Source organism: Podarcis liolepis (assembly GCF_965112155.1).
Source record: "Podarcis liolepis genome assembly, chromosome: 13".
NCBI lineage: Eukaryota > Metazoa > Chordata > Lepidosauria > Squamata > Lacertidae > Podarcis > Podarcis liolepis.
This window is the reverse complement of record NC_139573.1, coordinates 37,029,852-37,050,482: the sequence shown is the minus strand read 5'-3', so window position 1 is coordinate 37,050,482 and position 20,631 is coordinate 37,029,852. Positions and strand designations below refer to the sequence as shown.

The 20,631-nt window shown below is 47.9% G+C and overlaps 1 protein-coding gene across 8 annotated transcripts in view; it reads left to right on the top strand.

The window, feature by feature from the left end:
* The window catches only part of MPP3 (MAGUK p55 scaffold protein 3), a 109,739-nt gene that overhangs the window by 70,859 nt on the left and 18,249 nt on the right, over positions 1-20,631 (top strand). For 6 of the 8 annotated variants that reach the window (XR_014518119.1, XR_014518120.1, XM_083469855.1 and 3 more), the window contains exons 11-15: positions 1,615-1,679; positions 6,912-6,932; positions 10,604-10,648; positions 11,592-11,756; positions 13,956-14,036. Coding sequence is in view for 6 of the 8 variants with exons in the window: in XM_083469855.1 (XP_083325981.1) it covers positions 1,615-1,679; positions 6,912-6,932; positions 10,604-10,648; positions 11,592-11,756; positions 13,956-14,036 (377 nt within the window). In the remaining 2 variants the exon portion in view is untranslated. The remainder of the gene's footprint in view (positions 1-1,614; positions 1,680-6,911; positions 6,933-10,603; positions 10,649-11,591; positions 11,757-13,955; positions 14,037-20,631) is intronic. The other 2 variants (XM_083469857.1, XM_083469858.1) reach the window with 2 other exon arrangements.

The window sequence follows — 20,631 nt, the reverse complement described above, 5'->3', positions numbered from 1 at the left end:
TTGAGAAAGGGAGTACCTGGAGGAATGGTTCTGTGAACAGGCAGCAGAATTATTTATTACACCACGGTGGGGAACCTTTTTTCAGCTCAAGGGCCACATTTCCCACCTGGGTAACCTTCTGAGGGCCACCTGCGAGTGGTGGGCAGAGCCACAGGCAAAAGCAGGTGGAGCAACAAATGTATATATATTTTTTTAACCCTTGTGCCATAAGCTAGATCTGTCTGCCTACAAGCACACATGCACACAAACACTATCCTCTGTCCAGGCAAGCAAGATACATTATCAGAGTTCAAGGTCACATGAGCCTGGAGAAAGTAGTTGGGGTTGCATTCAGTGCAGGGCTAATGTGAATCTTCTCTCACTGCAAGGCTTTCTCCTTGCACAACAGAACATTCTCCTCCTGCTGCATGCCCTCTAAATCTGCTCTGCAGTTTTCCCCAACCTTCCAAAACAGATTTGGGAACGGTGTGGGTTGCACACTAGGGCAAGGAGCGGAGGAAACCCCATTCCTCTCGTGCTAATCCTCGCACTCATGCAAGGATTTAGTTCAGTGTTTCCCACACTTGGCTTCCCAGCTGTTTTTGGAGTACAAATCCCATTATCCCTAGCTAGCAGGACCAGTGGCCAGGGATGATGGGAACGGTAGTCCAAAAACAGCTGGGGACCTAAGTTTGGGAAACACAGATTTAGTTGAGTACTTGGGAGCCAGTGTGATGTAGTGGTTAAGAGCAGTGGACTCGTAATCTGGTGAACCGGGTTCGCATCTCCGCTCCTCCACATGCAGCTGCTGGGTGACCTTGGGCCAGTCACACTTCTGTGAAGTCTCTCAGCCCCACTCACCTCACAGAGTGTTTGTTGTGGGGGAGGAAGGGAAGGAGAATGTAAGCCGCTTTGAGACTCCTTCGGGTAGATAAAGCGGGATATCAAATCCAAACTCCTCCTCCTCCTCCTCCTCCTCCTCCTCTTCTTCTTCTTCTTGGAATGTTGGAGCAAGGCTAGAGAGGGTTGCGGCCTGGGAAAGGGGGAGCCCGGAGGCAGTTCCAAGGGCCAGACAGAGGTACTTGGAGATCTGCATTTGGCCGCCTGAGGTTCCTGTACATTGCATTGGAAGCCAGTGCAAAGCTGAAGTTAGAGAGCCAGCCTAGGACTGCTATATCTAAAAACTAGGACTGGCTGATGGCCACACCAGCACCCAGATGCAGCTTTGAGTCTCTACTTTTCCCCACTGCAGCAGAAGCCATGAAATAGATGAGGGAGAACCTGGCAGTTTCTGGTCACTCAAAACTGCTTCTCAGTAGAAAGCTCAGAGACCCCTTTTTGGGGAGCAAGGGAAATGCACAATGCGTGTCTTAATTTGGGAAACCGGTATGGATCAGGACCCCCCACAGCTGCTTCCCTCTCCTTTGGGAGTTTCGAATGGTGGTGGTGATTATGATTGTTAAAATCTGAACAAAGTAACATGTGATTTGGCCCTTGATCTTGTTTGATTTCAGCGGGAACTGAGCGCAACGAGCGCATTCCGGCTCTCTGGTTTGAAGCTTTCTCCTTGAATTCTTCTCCGCCCCCTTTCTGAATCGAAACGATAAACTCTTGTGTTTTTCTTTTTCCATGTAGGCGTCTGATGTACAGAAGGACCATTGGAGCGCTGCACAACGCCAGAAGCGTCACAAAACCGCTCTGTGAGTCACCGCGAAACCTTTCCATTGTTTGTTTAGTGTTGCTTGTGTGTTTCCGCTACATCTGGCTTTTCCTTTCTCTTTCCCAAACCGGGCTTTTTTTGTGAGGCTTTGCAGTGCTGTCCCTTGAAAGGTGCAGAGACACCAGGAGCCTGAAGAACAGCTGTGTCTTGCCATTCAGGTACAACAGCCGCAGTGTAGCGCTGTGGGGGAGGTAAGAGGGAATATGGGGAAGGTAGCTCTTTGCGAAAGAGAGGCTACTGTGCTGTGGCCTCCACACACTTCTGTGAGTTAATGACAACTGTTTATTCTTTGCGCACACAGTCAGGGCCCATGCAGTCCTGGTAAGTTTTGTAGGGCAGCCCAATGATGTCATAAGTCCAAGACACTATCTGTCTTGAGAGCCAATGTGGTGTAGTGGTTAAGAGCAGTAGACTTGTAATCTGGTGAACCGGGTTCGCTTCCCTGCTCCTCCACATGCAGCTGCTGGGTGACCTTGGGGTAGTCACACTTCTTTGAAGTCTCTCAGCCCCACTCACCTCACAGTGTTTGTTGTGGGGGAGGAAGGGAAAGGAGAATGTTAGCCGCTTTGAGACTCCTTCAGGTAGTGATAAAGCGGGATATCAAATCCAAACTCCTCCTCCTCCTCCTCCTCCTCTTCTTCTTCTTCTTCTTCTTCTGGACATCTGGTGGGCTGTGAGGAAGGCCCTGTTGTGCACTTGATGCCTTGCTCAGTGTCAAGACCAGGGGTCAGCAAACTTTTCCAGCACAGGGCCAGTCCACTGTCCCTCAGACCTTGTGGGCGGTAGGGGGACTATATTTTTAGGGGGGAAATGAACGATTTTCGCCCGCCTGCAAAGAGGCCTGAAGATGTTTCGCTTTACCTGTCGGTAAAGTTCTTGTCCCAATAGCCGCAGTTGGGTTTCTCCAGCCAGCCAGGCACTGTGGCAGGGTAGGAGGCTGCGTTGGCTGGCGAAGGCAGAAGCAGCAGCCCTGGCGAAGGAGCTGCGGATGGAGGTAGGGGAACCGGGGTGTCGCCGGAGCTTTTACCCACCCTTCTGCTGCTGCTGCTTCCTGAGAGGCAAAGAAGAAGACAGAGCCGCCTGCCAACCCACAAGCAGTGACTGCGGTCACTGCAACAACCTGCCTGAACGCCATGGGAGAAATGGAGGGAGGGAGGGAGGCAGGCGGCGATGAAGGAAGCGCATGAGGAAGAAGCGTGGAGAAGGGGCGTGGAGAAGGAAGGAAGGGCGGACTAAGGGAGGAGGAGCAGGAGGAAAACGCAGCAGCCGTCAGCCAGCATCATACGCCCCCTTCACAGCGCTGCCCTGCTGAGGCAGGCAGGCGGGCGAGTCGACTCATGGCGCCTGGCGTGGGACAAGATCGCTCCTTACCTGAGGAGGAAAGTGCCACCATGTTAGGGAGAGGGAAAGAACATGTGCGCTGGCGATCCGCGTGGTGATTCCCGGACCATCCACGGGGCAGATCTAGAAGGCAGTTGGGCCTGATTCGGCCCACAGGCCTTAGTTTGCTGACCCATGGTCCAGACACTGCATGTGAGGTGTTTCTCCTTTTCCAAGCAACCACCTTCCCTTGCAGGAACGGCACCGATTGCCCACATTCTACAGCTGGTCCTTCCCTTTCAGCAGTTAGAATGTTTACACTGACATGCTGTGATATCACAGCAGCTCAGCCAATGACTAAGGAGGTTTAGACACAGTTGCCCAGTGGCGCGAGCTCAAGGGGGTCAAGCTCTTAATGCCCCCCTCATATCTTTGGGGAGGGGGGCTGGGCCCTCCAAATGTTGAGGGGGTGGAGAAGGCCGAGCGCGGAGCCAAACATGGCGTGGCTTCAGTGAGTGGCTCTTCCTTTTCCTGCCGTGGAAGGAGGCCAATCGTGAGAGAGGAAGGGGACCTGCTGGTATTGAAGCTCTACCTCGCTTGGTCTCCTCCCGACGATGCAATGTTGTGTGTGTGACGTCACATATGTGATGGTGGGCCACCTCAATCTTTGGCAAAGTTGCCACCTCTGCACATGCCAGTTGTGTGTGCATGCAAGTTATATGTGTGAGACTCTGGACGATTAAAAAATATTTTGTAGGGGAAGCTGCCCCTACACCTAGGGTCCTCAGAGGTTTAGAGCATCTGCTGCTATAATCCTGCCTGATCCTTTGGATTAAGCTAGCCACACTGTACTGTGTCTCAATAGTGATTTGGTGAAATGGCTCTGAATTAAGTAGGAGCAGTGTTTTTGGTCCTGTGTGGTGTGACGACTGGTTTCATGAATGCTTTGAGACCCATGTGGGACTCACAAGCTTCTGGAGAACTTTTGGAGCGTGGGCTGAGATGGGACAGTCCTGAGCCCAGAGTTTGCTTTATGCCCAGATGTAGCCCTGTGTTCTCAGCCCTGCAGCTAGCATGCAACAGACACGGGCAGCTGGTCTTTCCTTGACCATCTCCACTTACCCCCTGCACATCTGGATTTCAGGCAGCCCTGAGTCCCAGCACTTCTTTGCGTTTAAAAACGAAGCATTGCACAACCCCTGGAAATGGAATCTTTTTAGCAGAAAAATTTCCCACATTTTGAAATGCATTGTTTCATACGATTAATTTTTTACACGGTGAATATAACGCAAGGCAGACTGAGCGACTTGAATGGATATAACACCAATTATAATTATAATCAACTTTTTTCATGCGGCTATAATAAGTACATATATTTATGCACACAAAAGCTCTTCAGCCATGCCAATGTAAGTATGTTAACAGCTTTCGGTACCTTTATGCCCTCCTCATTTTAAAATCCCCATAATGGGAGGGAAGCGTTTGCTTTTGAATGTGTTTTGACAATCCTTTCTTTGTATAATAAGCCGAGGAAACCAAAGTTGGTTACCAACTTTGGAAGAAGCCGGGATCTTAAGTCGTGCTTTGAAGTTGGTTTAATATCCTAAATTGTTTTGAAGCAGGGTAACAATAGTTCCCCAGTTTTCTGGAAAACGATGGTTAGTAAAGAGACTTCCTGGCCTGGTTGTGGGTCATAGGGTTGCATGCATGCAGAAAAGACTTAATTCCCATATTGCCTTCTTAAGCCATGATATGATCATCTGAACAAAATCATCTAGAATTCACTTGACTTATTTGAAAGACAATTGCATTAATGTAACATCGCTAGTAGGTTTACGAGAAGTTTTGTAAGGGGGACTATATAAATTATTGTAAAATGATTTAGGAAGGAAATAATCAGGAAATGAAGTTTAAAAGCATTAATTATAATAATAAAATGCAAGATTAGATAGCAAATTTGAAAATCGCTAGACAGGACTGATGGAAGTCTCAGACTATAATAGCCAAAATGAGGATGATATGAAGTTTTGTTTGGAAAATATATGCAAAAATTTATAAAAATGATTTATTTAAAAAAAAGAAAAGAATTCACTTGAATTGCACTTAAACAGTGCAGTCCTAGGTGTGTCTACTCAGAGGTTATACAGTCATACCTCGGAAGTCAAATTGAATCCGTTCAAGAAGTCCATTTGACTTACCGTATTTTTCACCCCATAGGGCGCACCGGCCCATAGGGCGCACCTAGTTTTTTGGGGGGAAATAAAGAAAAAAAATTTATTCCCCCCCCAGGTGCGGGGCTGGGGCCGGGGAAGCCCGAGCTTCCCCCGACCCCAGCCCCCAGAACAGGCTGCTATCCGCAAGCCTAGGGAGCCCGGCAGGAAGTCGCGCCGGTCTCCCCAGGCTTGAGGATAGCTTCCTGAAGCCTAGAGAGCGAGAGGGGTCGGTGCTCCATAGGACGCACACACATTTCCCCTTCATTTTTGGAGGGGAAAAAGTGCATCCTATAGGGCAAAAAATACGGTATTTTATTTTATTTTATTTTATTTGTATGCCGCCTTTCCACAGTTAAAACACTGCTCAAGGCGGCTTACAATATGAAAAGATTTACATTACAAATATAGCAAAATAGTCATAAAAATAAATAAAACACATTAAAAACTACATAACCAAACTGAACAATTTCCACATAAAAATAAAGATACAAAAAATTAATATCAGCAACAACTCCAAACAAAACTTTCCCCAAACTACCCCTGTCCTTGATGGGCAGCAGCCACAGCAGCAGTCCTTATGAGGCCTGTCATGCCCCGCCCTAGGCTATGTGGTGAGTGTCAGGACAGGGGACCTCAGGCGTTCAGCCCGGGAGTCCTCCTGGGCTTTCCGAAACATTTGACTTTCAAAGTGCAGCTTCCTGCAGCCAATCAGAAGCCGTGTAAAGTCCCGTCAGACGTTCGGCTTCCAAAAGAACGTTCAAAAACCGGAACACTCACTTCTGGTTTTCGATCATTCAGGAGCCGAAACGTACGAGTTCCAGGGCATTTGAGAACCAAGGTACAACTGTATTCCTATCTACTAACACTTTTGTTTTTATAAGATTTTCAGCATTGGAGTTTGTTGTTGATGCACCCCAATCCATCAGATATTGCAGTTAAAATAATATTGGCTGTTGCAAAAGCCTCAGGGAGATGCATGCACCGTGTAAAAACCATTTCTAGTTTTGCTTCCCAACTGTAAGCACATTAATCTCTGATCTCAGTTGGTTTAGGGCAACTGAAAATACTCGTTTCCAAAACCCGCATTGCTGTATGCAATTCATCCTGAATTGAAGCATTTGCAGGATGCAGGCGAGAATAGGGAACTCAGGGTGTTCTGGCTATGTGAACAGCATGTCCAAATGGTGCAAATTTGCCACAAAGTGTTAACTTTGGGCCTCTCAGCTGGCAGCATCTGTTGTCCAACAAAGGAAGGAGGGTTGTTAAGCGGGCCAAAGAACTTGCAATGAATGAAAAGGTTACCCCAGGAATCTCCAGCATTGGTGGTTCCATGTGGACACACAGCCTCAATCGAGAAGCTGCTGGTATCTCCCCGTGCAACTGTCCACATGTTTGAGAGGTCTTCCTTGCACACTAGGAACATAGGAACCTGCCTTATAGCGAGTCAAATTATTGGTCCATCTAGCACAGCTTTGTCTACACTGACCTCAGAGATGCTGGCGATTCAGCCTGGGACCTTTTACACGCAGAGCAGTTTTTGTCTTACTGCAATACCATGGCTCTTCCCCACTGAGAGCCAGAATTTGAACACGTGCCCCTAATGCTTTGGAATACTCTCTCCCCCCCCCCCCGGCCTCCTTTTAACTCTGCTGCCTCTTGTCTTTTCACGCTGACCTCAGACGATCAATCTTCTGAGAAAGGTAGGTTCACTGCCTGTTCCTGGAGCGAGCCAGCTGTGACTTTCCCTGCACGTAAAGAGCTTGTAGAATAAAACAGCTTTATTCGACCAAAGCCAACCATGAAGCAGATCCAGATTACAGGAATCTCAGAATAGTTTGTGTGCCATATGTACATTTGCCGGTACCGTTTTCTGTCATTGGTTTTGCTTCCAATTCCTCCCCCCCCCCCAAAAAAAAATCAACTGGACACATTGCAACAAAGAAGGTGATAGCGTAGTTTTGAAAGGGTGGGCATGGGGAGGTTTTCAGAATTTCCTGTGCAAGCTTGTGTTAACAAGTTCACAATTTAGCAGAGTAACATTCCCCTTTTTAAACTTGCAGTGGATGCGTTTGCTCAGGCTCGCTAAAGCCTCTATAATAACTGTTCTGGTATTTTCCCCTTATTCCCTCATAAAAGATAAGACACGACACAGTCTTCTATATAAGTATAAAAAGGTTTACTCACACATCATTCTTTTCACAATAGGATCCCAGAAGGGCAGACTTAGCTTAGAAAAGTAACACACACCTGGAAACTATCTCATATGGAGACTTGGCTGGAGGCCAAGAGAGCATCTTTGGCTAAGCAGATGTTGCTTCTTCGACGAAAGTAGTGACAGAGAGAGGAATGGCTGCCCTGCCCTGTGCTTTTGTCGTTACCTGCACAGGTGAGGCCACACCCACCTCTAGTCACATGCAGAGGAAGTCTGTCCTAGCCCAGAAGGAAACAGGAAGTTTACCTGCTGGCTGGACAAACATTCCTCCCCATGTGTAAACATGTGCTGTCTAGGAATGTTGTACTTGACTGCTCTTGTGTTTCATATCCCACAAGCAGCAGCAGTAGCACTCCTTTATGGAGTCTGTCAGGCCCCTAAGCCAGGTGGAGAGAAGCAGGGCAGGGGCCTTCACACGCACCCCGTAGTTCAGTCAGTCTCCCCCTTCAGGCTGCTGTTCAGCAGGCGAAGCTGACTCCTGACCCATGACACACTTTCGGCCTTTGTCTGGCCACTGTGAGAACAGGATGCTGGACTAGATTGGCCTGATCCTGCCAGACTCTTCTTATGTCCTTTGGGAGGCTGGCAAACAGGCAATCTCTGCACAAGAGAGCAAACCTGCGAATGCTGGTCTCGCCCACAGCCCTGTCTAAGGCGGGTGGTGGGCTTGATTCAGAAAGGCTCTGGGGCGTGATGCCATTGCAGTGCGAAAAGGGCCAGTTGATTTGCTCCTGAATCGAATTTCCCCCACTTCCCACGCCAGCCCAGGTCCAGGTCTGTTTGTATCCCTGTCCAGCTTGTTAATTAGTGGATTTGAACAGGGTTTGCTGCACAAAGAGACCTTTAGCGTGACAAAGCAGAGAGGGGAGAAGCCCTGCGTTTCCTCTTAATATGCCCCCGGGGACTCTAATGTCAATCTTGTTTAATTTCCCTTAGCTATTATTTGCTGAGCGGTTTTTTTTTAACTGTGTAATTTTTGTGCTAATCACATGGATTAAGCCCCTGCCGTTTCTGAAAAGTGATTGTGTTTCTCCTCGGTGCTTTTGTTAACACAGTAGGTAATTTCCTGCTGAAGGAGGGAGTGCTGCTTTCTCCCTTTCCCGCTCCCCCTTTCTGACTTTTTTGGACTTGCTCCCTCCAAGAAAAGAGCAACTCCTGAAGGTTTTAAGCCTGCCGGGCAGGGTGTTGGTTCTTTTCTGACTTAATGGCTGCGCAGCATCTAGTGTTCCAGGCGATTTATAAATAAATGTTATTTTTAAAAAGGCTCGGGGGCTAGCTGTTCATTCCAGCGTTTCAGCTCCTGGTGCCGTTTGCTTTCAGTCTCTCTGTGGACCCTGGCATGGTTGTTCCTTAAGTGACAAAAGTCAGAAATCCAGTTAGGAAAGGAGGAGGAGGAAATAGTTTTGATTGGGGCTGCAAATGATATGATGCAGGATAGCTCAGGCAAAGGGATGCGGGTGGCGCTGTGGGTTAAACCACAGAGCCTAGGGCTTGCTGATCAGAAGGTCGGCGGTTCGAATCCCCGCGATGGGGTGAGTTCCCATTGCTTGGTCCCTGCTCTTGCCAACCTAGCAGTTCGAAAGCACGTCAAGTGCAAGTAGATAAATACCGTAATTTTCGCTCCATAACACGCAGTTTTTTGCTCCTAGAAAGTAAGGGAAAATGCCTGTGCGTGTTACGGAGCGAATGCACTCGACCGGAGCCATGGCTGCCATCAGTCAAGCAAAGCGGAGCCGCTTGCAGGGCTTTGCACGGCTCTAGCTTTGCTTGCTTTACAGCCAGGAGGAGGGGGAGGAGCTGAGGAGGAGGGAGGGAAGGAGAGCCATGCCAGCAAAGCGGGCAGCAGCCGCTTACACGCGAGGAGGGACAGACAGGAGCCATAGCAAGCCGGGAGAAGGCAGGCAGTTCAAAGCCAGCAGGCGCTTTTAAAGTAGCCGGCAACAGCTGCTGCAGCCTCAGCTAGCAAAGGTCCCAGCGCTCTCTAAATGGAGCAATGAGGCTGCAGAGGGACAGGAGGGCTTGGATCAGGAAGGATAAAGTTTAAGCAACCAGCAGCAAAAAAACCCAAAACCAACCTGGAGCTCTGAGCCACAAGCGCAGTGAAAACCAGGAAGTAAAAGAAAAGGCTATCCCCCCCCCCCCGCTTCTCAGCTGTTTTCAGGCAGGATAGATTTGAGCATTGTCTGGGTCCTAGTGCCCCTACTGCTTTTTGTGCTCCATTCTATTGCTGCTGGTGGCTGCTTATCACTCAAACTGAACCTGATACCAGTAGCCACCTGTACAAACAAAGTAGAAGGCTGCAAGGAGGAGAGCTTTTACACAGCTAATGGCAAATCCCCTGCAATCCAAGTCCTCCTCACTTGCTCAAATCTATTCTGCCTCAAAACAAGGAGCAGAAGAAAAAGGCTGCAAACTGTTAAATGGAAAAAACCCCAGGCACAGGGCAAATACCTTAAGTATACCTTTAAAGCAACAGTGCTCTTTCCCTCCCTGCTCAGCTCGCAGAAAAGCTGCTTCTCCACCCACCCCACGCGTGCTCCTTATCCCTTGAGTGCTTTTCCTTTCCTCCCCACTTAAAACGTGGTTACAAAGCACGGATCCACATGGATCCTCAGGATTTTTGCACTGGGTCACCCCAAACTCACCATCAGATCACATGTCTGTGGCCACAGCATGAACCACAAAAATCATACATCTACTGTTTCATTTAGAATATTTTTTTCTTGTTTTCCTCCTCTAAAAACTATGTGCGTGTTATGGTCAGGTGCGTGTTATCGAGCGAAAAATACGGTAGGTACCGCTCTGGCAGGAAGGTAAATGGCGTTTCCGTGCGCTGCTCTGGTTCGCCAGAAGTGGCTTAGTCATGCTGGCCACATGACCTGGAAGCTGTACGCCGGCTCCCTCGGCCAATAAAGCGAGATGAGCACCGCAACCCCAGAGTCGGGCACGACTGGACCTAATGGTCAGGGGTCCTTTTACCTTTACCTTTTAGCTCAGGCAAAGCATGGGACCCACATGCAGTACAGCAGTTCAGTACCCCTCCCCTCCCCTGTCCCCCGGGTTTCATGCAAAAACACCAAAGATACAAAATGAATCGTCTTTTGGTATATCACACTGTCGTCTTTGTTCATCTGCCTCTCTTATCTTTTTCTTTCTAAGCAGAAGACTGTGATTGCGAAGGATACTTCAATGGGCAATATATAGGTGAGGAGCTGGTGGTCTGCAGCCCACTCTGTCCTTGGTTGTGGGTATCATATGTACATTTGCTACTTACATAATAAAAACAATTTATTCCTTATACCCCTCCTATCTGACTGGGTTTCCCCAGCCACTCTTGGTAGCTGCCAGGGTAATATACAAACACAGCAAAACACCAGGTGCTAAAAGCTTCCCGAAAAAAGCTTCAGGTATACTGAGCCTTGGCTCAGTATACCTGAAGGAGCGTATCCACCCCCATCGTTCAGCCTGGACACTGAGGTCCAGCGCTGTGGGCCTTCTGGTGGTTCCCTCCCTGCGAGGTGAGGTTACAGGGAACTAGGCAAAGGGCCTTCTCGGTAGTGGCACCCGCCCTGTGGGACGCCCTCCCATCGGATGTCAAGGAAATAAACAACTATCTGACTTTTTAGAAGACATCTGAAGAGAAGTTTTTAACGTTTGATGTTTTATCATGTTTTTAATATTCTGTTGGGAGCTGCTCAGAGTGGCTAGGGAAACCCGGCCAGATGGGCGGGGTATAAATAAATAGTTATTATTGTTGTTGTTATTGTTATGATTACAAGTTGCTTTTGTTTTACATGCTTGCTTTTGTATTGCAATTTATGTATTTGCGTTAATGCATTTTACAAATGAGGCAAGCCACAAAACGTTGCAGCATTGAAGTGCTTCTGGACAGGATTCCGGCTTAGTCAGTCACATTTTCTCCCAGGATATGCCGTCCCATTTCCCTTTCACCCGCTCGCCCAGCAACATTCAGCCAGCATTCTGTGGCCACTGGGAGTAGCTATTTGGGCTGGTTTTGGGGCTTTCCCCTTCCTTAAGAATTGGGGTTATTTTATTTTTTTTTGTAGTTCAGAACCTTGCACCAGTTGGGGGTCCCCAACCCATCGGATCAAACTTGGTGACAATGATGTTCTTTTTGGCTTTGCAGCTGGCTTGAGACGGAGTTTCCGGCTGAGTCGAAAGGAGAAGCAAAATGGCCAAAGTGAAGCCAAGCAGGTTGAACAGCCTCACCCCTCAGAGCTCCTCACCTACGAGGAGGTGGTCAAATATCAGCAGCAGCCAGGAGAAAGAAAGAGGCTGGTGGTTTTGATTGGTGAGTTATTCTGTGAGGAAAAGGCTATCGCTGGTGTTATGTACTGAAGTTCTCACCCTGGGTCAGCAGGGGGATACTGTAGATAGTTTTCACTCAGGTCCACATATGCAAATAAGGGATTGAAAGTGATGTTCAGTGATTGGATAGTTACAGAAAATGGTTACTGTTGCGTTCTAGTGGAGCTCTATATAAGCAGGTTGGCTGAACCCTTCAGTTCAGTTCTGTTCTGGCCTGTGAATAAACAAGAGCTGTTTGAAGAATCACTGTGTCGTCTGATATGTTTACTCACAGCTGCCTTGCCCAGCAGCTTTATTTCTGAAATAAAGATATTCTGGAGCCCAAGACCAGCCTTTCCCAAACCTCTGAGAAGTGGAGAATAAATCTTGGGGGGGGGGGTGTGTGCCTGAGGTGGTGTGTGTGTGTATATATATATCTGTATCCATATACAGTGGAACCTCGTTGTCGAACGTAATCCATTCCGGAAGACCGTTCGGCTTCCAAGACGTTCGACAACCGAGGCGCAATGAGCGGTTGGCAAAATCAATTGAGAAAAATGAGAAACGTGCCCCGGAAGCCGTTCGACTTCTGAGGCACGTTAAAAAATGGAAGCATTTACTTCTGGGTTTTTGGTGTTCGGCTTCTGAAACGTTCGGCAGCCGAGAGGTTCCTCTTGTATATAGATAGATTCACTCAAAAAAGCCTTGTTTCACTATTCAAAGAGGACTGGAATTTGGATTGACCTTAACTGGAGCCTAGGTAGTCTCAAAAAAGCAGTGCTTTTACATCGGTCTTTGCTAACTGGGAGTTTTGGACTATAATTCCCATCAGTCCCTGAGGCACCCCAGGCATGTTGGGCCTACAGTTGCCAAGCAGCCTCCAGGGTTGTCAAGGCTGGCAGATTAACTTTTTTGCAGATTTCTTCAGTGATGGGTCTTTAAAATACGGGTTTTGGGTGTGAGGAATTCAAATCTGCTAGCATTTTTGTGACTGGACAACATTTAGCTTGGTAAATCTATGTTTGATTAAAGAGCACATAAATTGTTCTTGGAAAACCATTTTTTTAAAAGAAAATCACCTTCTGAAAACATCAAGTAATGCTAAATAGTAGCTAATGATAATAGTAATAATACTATACAATGGCAGGTACTTAGCAATCATTTTTAATGCTTTCTATGCAATTTCACACACATTTTACTTACCAAGCAAAACTAAGTTAGATTAATTTAACCAGTGCTATTTTTCTAGAAAAAGAGGTGGCAAAACTCACCATGAACTCACCTTGTTATTTTATAATGGCAATGGCACCCACATGAGAGGTGCCTGAGTTGTGGTGAGTTCCTCCTGGGGAAAAAAGCCCTGAATTGAACCCAAATATATTTTTTGAATTCCCAAGGCACGTTACAACTTTTTTTAGCACCCCTCATTTGGGGAATAGGAAAGTTGAAAAATTCAACACGCCCCAACACGGCAGGCTGTGTGTGGTGTGCTCACATGCAGGCCTGTCCACTTAGTTCCTCACTGCCACCCTTCAGTATCTGCTGCCTGAGGCGGTTATCTCACTCAGCCTAATGGTAGGGCCGGTCCTGCCAGACTTGGAGCTGAATGAGTGCAGGGTTTCTGCAACTTCTAGGACGCCCCTTTCTTCAAGCTCAGGAGGAAGGGTTGTTGCGGATGGCGAGCGAAAATGTGGAAGCCCGACGATGTCCAGAACTTTGTCTTAGCCACTGATGGAGACTAGAATTCCTTTAGTCTCCCCCTCTTTCTTTTTTTCCTTTCTCCTCCTGTGATGGAACTCCTATGTGGGGACTTCCCTGGCTTTTTTCTGGCCCATGTAGGACCAGTCTGGATAGTTAGCCTTAGTGAAGACCTGATGTTTTCATCCCCCAAAAAGTTTTTGATTTGAGTTTCCATTGAAATGAGGCTGCATTTTAATGTTTTAATGTTGTATTTTAATCTTGTTTTTAAGTTGTATTTCAATCAATTTGTTTTTATATTGGTTGTTAGCCACCCTGAGCCTGGTCTTGGCTGGGGAGAGCGGGATATAAATAATTTTTTAAAAACTATTATGATTATGATTATTATGAGGGTCCTGGGTGCGGACCTGTTCCTGACCTGTTCCTTTCGGCTGCATCTTCTGTAAGGTACCCCTGTGCTTTTTGTTCAGCCGCAGTGATACACCTTCTCTCTCTGACCTCTCAGGTTCTTTGGGGTCCCGTTTGAACGAGCTCAAGCAGAAGGTGGTGGCAGAGAACCCGCAGGAGTATGGCGTTGCCGTGCCACGTGAGTAAACCCCGCTTTTCTTTTCTTTTCCATGGCAAAATGCACCTCCCGCCTCGCCCCAGCACCTCCACCATTTATGCCAAGCCGTTTATTACAGTGTCAGGTGAAATGTGCATTTGGCAGACCTGAGAGGGAAGGCTTCCATTGCAATCTATAGCTGTAGAAAGAGCCGGGAGCAGTGAGCAAGAAGCTAGAATGAGTGTGTGTGTGGGGGGTGTAGAGAGAGAAAGAGGGAGAGGGAAAGAGAGAGGGAGAGAGAGAGAGAGAAAGAGAGAGAGAGTGGGAGAGAAAAAAGAGGGAGGGAAAAGAAAGAAAGTGAGAAAGAAAGAAAGGGAATGAGACAAAGAGGGAGAAAGAGAGGGAGAGAGGGAGAGAGAATGAGAGAGAAAAAAGAGGGAGGGAAAAGAAAGAGTGAGAAAGAGAGGGGGGAATGAGAGAAAAAGAAAGGGGAGAGAGAGAGAGAGAGGGAAGGAAGGAAGGAAGGAAGGAAAGAAAGAAAGAAAGAAAGGGAGGGAGGGAGGGAGAGAGAGAATGAGAGAGAAAGAGGGAGGGAAAAGAAAGTAAGAGAGAGAAAGAGAGAAAGAAAAAGGGAGGGAAAAGACAAAGAGAGAGAGAGAAAGAGAAGAAAGAAAGAGAGAAAGAAAGAAAGAGAATCAAAGGCACCTCCCACCCACCCAGTCATTAAGGAGAGATAGGGATGCGGGTGGCACTGTGGTCTAAACGACTGAGCCTCTTGGGCTTTCCAATTGGAAGGTCGGTGGTTCGAATCCCCGCAATGGAGTGAGCTCCCATTGCTCTGGCCCAGCTCCTTCCAACCTAGCAGTTCGAAAGCACACCAGTGCAAGTAGATAAATAGATACCACTGCTGCAGGAAGGTAAACGGCGTTTCCGTGTGCTCTGGTTCCCGTCACGGTGTCCTGTTGCACCAGAAGCGGTTTAGTCATGCTGGCTACATGACCTGGAAAGCTGTCTGTGGACAAACACCGGCTCCCTTGGCCTGAAGAGCGAGATGAGCTCCTCAATCCCATGGTCGCCTTTGACTGGACTTAACCGTCCAGGGGTCCTTTACCTTTTAAGGAGAGATGTATTAAAATTGCTCCATTTAAAGGTCTGAAAAACAAACAAACAAGTGAATGATTCTCAAATGGAATGGCGGAGGAAGGGTGAGTGTGGTCCACCCCGGGTGTCATCACTGAGGGGTGTGTGTGATAAAATGAGTTTTAAAAATAAATAAAAATTGGGCTCTTGAAACTTTTTAGGAGTGACGTGGTGGCTTAGGGGCCAGCAGGTTCCGTGCTGCGTGAAACGGCAGCGTGGGACCTGCGCCTGTCTACTGCCTCTCCCTCAGCCGCCCTACAGCTGAGGGGGAGGCGGCAGAGAGGCTCCAGGCGCAGGAGAGGCTTGCCCCGCCCACAGGGGCATATCGCCCCGCCCCCGGCTGCAGGACACGCCCCTGCACCAGGCACCTGAGTGGCTAGCTGCACCACTGCTCAAATGCAAACCTTAATATTTTGAAGCCTCTGTTTCCCTGTGAATTATGTTCGCACGCAACTTGCCACACTGGGAGCGAGTGGCGGCGAGAGTGTGAAACTGCTCCGAAGGGCCGCTGAATTGGGATGATGGATGACTTGCTATTAAGCCATCCATCCGTGGCAGATGACAGAAATAATTATCCCAGAATGTCTTAAATAAGTGCTGCGTATGCACGCATGCCTCATAACTCAGCAAACCCCCGGCCACTGCGGATGATTTGAAAGCTGTGCACAGATGGGTCCTTCGTCTCTTGGGATCCCAAATGCAGAAACTGCCTTCTACCTTAGAAGGGCTTGTAGGCACACCTGAGCAGGGACACCGTTCGTGCCAAGCGTGTGTATGTTTTGTGTGCACGCACGTGGGGCACTTCTTGCCCCCAGAGATTCTCCTTGGCTTGTTTGCTGCGATTTTCGCTGCGCTCATCAGAGTGTGCCTGGTCCCGAGAGGTTTTTTTAAAACAGAGTTGGTGTGGAGGTGGCATTTCAGCTGCCAAGCATCTGTCTCGGTTGGCCTCGCTGCTCCCACGGGGATTGTAAGAGGGGAAGGGGAGCAGAGGGTCACCCCGCCTCTCCCCACAAGCACCTCACAGACCCATGTTCACGCCTGTGTTCTTCAACCTTGGGTCCCCAGATATCATTGGACGACTTCTTCTTCTTTGGCGATCACTCGTAGCCGAGTAAGATTGTCTTCCATACACACGATTTTAAAAGTGGGTCCGTAAGTGACTGTGGAGGCCAATTCTGGATCCACACATCCTTCCACAGTGGGGACATAGGTTTCCAGGCGGGAGTTGATCACGGTGAGGGTTTGCCAAGTGTGCCCTCCTCTTTGCACGTTTCTCCCTTTTGTCCTGAGCTTGAGCGTCTTCAAAGCCCATGACACCTTTGGTAAAGGCTGTTCTCCAGTTGGAGCACTCACAGACCAGTGTTTCCCAATTGTCGGTGTTTATACTACATTTTTAAAGATTTGCCTTGAGAGAGTCTTTTGTTGACCACCAGCATTACGCTTTCCATTTTTAAGTTCAGAATAGAGTAGTTGCTTTGGAGGATGATAATCAGGCATCCGCACAACATGACTAGTACAACGAAGGTGATGTTGAAGAATCATTGCTTCGACATTGGTGATCTTTGCTTCTTCCAGTACATTGGCATTAGTTCACCTGTCTTCCAAGTGATGTGTAAAAATTTTCGGAGACACCGTTGTCAACGGTGTCCTTGGACTACAGCTCCCATCATCCCTCACCTTTGGCAAAGCTGGTTCGGGATGATAGGGGTTATAATCAATTTTGGGCGCCTCCATTTAAGAAGGATGAGCTGGAACGTGCGCAGAGGAGGGCGATCAGGATGGTCAAAGGTCTGGAAACAAAGCCTTATGAGGAACGGTTGAAGGAGCTGGGAACGTTTAGCCTGGAAATGAGGAGACTGAGAGGAGATACATTAGCCATCTTCAAATATCTCAAAGGCTGTCACATGGAAGAGGAACAAGCTTGTTTTCTCCTGCTCTGGAGCGGAAGACTTGAACCAACGGCTCCCAGTAACAAGAAAGGAGATTCCGACTCAACTTCAGAAAGAACTTTCTGACAGTAAGAGCTGTTTGACAGTGGAACGGACTCCCAGGGAGGTGGTGGACTCTCCTTCCGTGGAGGTTTTTAAGCAGAGGTTGGGTGGCCATCTGCCATGGATGCTTTAGCTGAGATTGCAGGGGGGATTGAGGTCCCTTCCAACTCTACAATTCTACGATTCTATGAATATCAGCAGACAAAAGGTTGGAGAATTCGGACCTGCAGAGCCCACGTTGCTGTGGGGCAGGCACGATGCAGGTGGCAGGTGCCTACAGGGCAGAATAAGTCTGAATGGCTTGATCTGATGGAATCCAACACCATTTGGAAGTTCCACATCGCTGGGTTAAACTATGCAAAGCCACCTCTTGCAAAGCTCAAGCAGTGGGGTTTTTTGTTTTTTGTTTGCAAGGACTGTAAACAAAACAAAACAAAACCCCATGCCCAACACGCTGCAGTTCCCTGATCCTAATTCCATCACTCCTGCCTATAATTTTAAAAATATGTTGTTGTTTTTTTTAAAAAAAGAACATTAGATGCACCCACTTACTTAACATCACATGCTCAGCCTATAAAAGGGTTTGGATATAAGTACAGGGGCTTCTCTTTCCAACTTTCCTTTCTTTTTTTTGCCCCTTAAAATGAGCCGCTCCCCTTCTTATCACCTGCTTTTGATTTTGAAGCCTTCCTCTTTTTTGCATCAGCATTTTGTGCTTTTCAAAACATCGATGGCAGAGGGCTGCTGCTGTTGTTTTATTCAACACAAAATTCTATAGTGAGCGGGGAGGCAGATTGCTTGCTTTGGTCCTAAATGCATTAGGATGGGTTGGGGTTTGAGGGTGGTCCAATAATCTGGCTTTCAACCACTGCCGAAGAACAAGGCGATGGTGGCGGCGGCGGCAGTGGGAACTTCCTGATACGATTCTGAAGCTGCTGGAATTAAATCAGAGCAGCAACATTGGGAAAAATTTGCCGCCGCTGATGGAGGTGTTGAATAATTGAAACATTTGTAAGGCACCGAACTCGGCTATAAAATGTGAAAACCGTTTTGGGAGCCAACAAGGAGATTATATAAATGTCCACGGTGTGAGGCCAGATGCAGAATATCATTTCTGGCATCAGTAAAGTCCATGGAGAAATAGCTCATGGCTGCTGAGTACTAGGCTGGAATATAACCAGGCGGGAGTGGGGAGGTGGGAACCTACAACCCCCCCAGCCTTATTTATTCTTTTGGCCTAATTTATGGGGGTGTATGAAGGAGGAGAAAGTGTGCCAGTCAGACCCTGATGGATTAATTTGATACAACATGACCGCCAACTGAAAAAACGCTTCCCGTTCCTGAGGTGCAGTGTGTTCTGTGCTATGAAAAAATAAAATTTATCCACCAAGAGGAGCTAGATCAGTGGTTCCCAACCTTTTTTTGGCCATGCCCCACCTAAGCATCTCTGAAATCCTGATCTCTCTCCCCCGCCGTGACATATAATTCTTATTACAGTGGACGCTCGGGTTGAAAACGTGATCTGTGAGGGATGCACATTCGCAACCTGCGTCTGCGCATGCGTGGGCTGCGAATCGGCGCTTCTGTGCATGCACAAAGTGCGATTTAGCGTTTCTGCGCATGCACGACTCCCGAAACCCGGAAGTAACCCATTCTGGTACTTCCGAGTTTTGGCCATCCGCAACCTGAAAAAACTCAACCTGAAGCGGATGCAACATGAGGTATGACTGTATTCAAAAGTGAACTATTCACGTGGAGGAAGCTTGAAAGGCCATTAATTTGGTCTAAACAAGCTTCCAAATTGCCCCCCCCTTTAAAAATCACATTTCTCCCTTGTGGGGCATGTGCCCCGTGTTGGGGACCACAGAGCTAGATTCTGCAACATTCCACCCAGGCCAGGACTTTTTTCCAGCCGGAACTCACCGAAACTCAGTTCCAGCACCTCTTAGGTGGGCGCCATTAGTATCGTAAGAGAACAAGGGAGGCGTTCATGGTGAATTCCGGCATCTCTTTTTCTAGAAAAATAGCACTGCATAGAACCATAGAATTGTAGAGGTGGCAGGGACCCCGAGCGTCATCTAATCCAAACCCCTGCAATGTGGGACTCTCAAGTAAGGCATCCATGACAGATGACCATCCAACCTCTGCTTGAACATCTCCCAGGAAGGAGAGTCCACCACCTCCCGAGGGAGACCGTTCCGCTGCCAAACAGCTCTTATAATCAGTAAGATCTTCCTCATGTTTAGTTGGAATCTCCTTTCTTGTAACTTGAATCCAGTGGTTCGAGTGCTACCCTCTGGAGCAGGAGAAAACGAACTTGCTCCATCTTCTATGTGACAGCCCTTGAGTTAATTGACGATGGCTACCATCTCTCTTCTCAGTCTCTTTGTTACCAGGCAAATCAAGGGAAACTGTACACAGGCTTGACCTGTGACTCCATGGGCAGCTGTGAGTCCAAAATGTTCCCTGAGGCAGTTGCTTCACCTTGCTTCATGTGTGGGCCGTCCCTGCCGTCCCACTTGATAATAAAAGCAGAAAGAAGACCAAGCAGACATAATGAAAGCTTTCCATCAATTCAGAGTACAGTGGTACCTCGGGTTAAGTACTTAACTCGTTCCGGAGGTCCGTTCTTAACCTGAAACTGTTCTTAACCTGAAGCACCACTTTAGCTAATGGAGCCTCCCGCTGCTGCCGCGCTGCCAGAGCACGATTTCTGTTCTTATCCTGAAGCAAAGTTCTTAATCCGAGGTACTATTTCTGGGTTAGCGGAGTCTGTAACCTGAAGCGTCTGTAACCTGAAGCGTAAGTAACCTGAGGTACCACTGTACAGTCTTAAATGTATGGGGCGGAGGATGGCGTTGCAAAAAGAAAGAAAAAACATTTTCAGATACTGTCTCTTGCCAAGTTCCAAAGCTGCATTGTAAGCTCAATTTTAGTTAGTGTTGTCTTCATTAACTTGCAAATGAAGGGATTGGGGGGTTGGGTTGGCCGTCAAGCGGTTTCGCTTCCATCCAGCAAGCTCAACCAAATTTCTGGGGCAGTTCAGTTAACTGACAAGAACACGGTTTAGGAAACCGCAACCAAGGTGAAAGGCGCAGAATGCAGCCCAAGTTAGGAAATCAATTTCCGAAGGGGGAGGGAGGGAGCAACATTAGCTTGAAAAACTGCCTGTCTCCTGCCCACCCGTAAGAGAGTTGGCATCTAGGTGACTTCGGCTGGAGCCCTGCCCAGAGGACGCAGAGTTAGTGAAGGGCATGCGTTTGCGTTCCCCCCTTGAGTGATTGAAACCCTTCAGACGTTGCATGTGGATAGAAACAAGCCTTTTTAAACAACCACCCCAAACCCCAGTGTACTTTGCAAACAGCAAACTCATTCTCAAGTGCCAAACTTCTATGTAGCCAGAACAACACCGTTCGTGCAAAATGAGGTTGTATTTGCAGATATACCACGGAGGGTGGGAGAATCACTTTAGATAAAAGCCTAAGGCCCTAAAGGTTAAAGGTAAA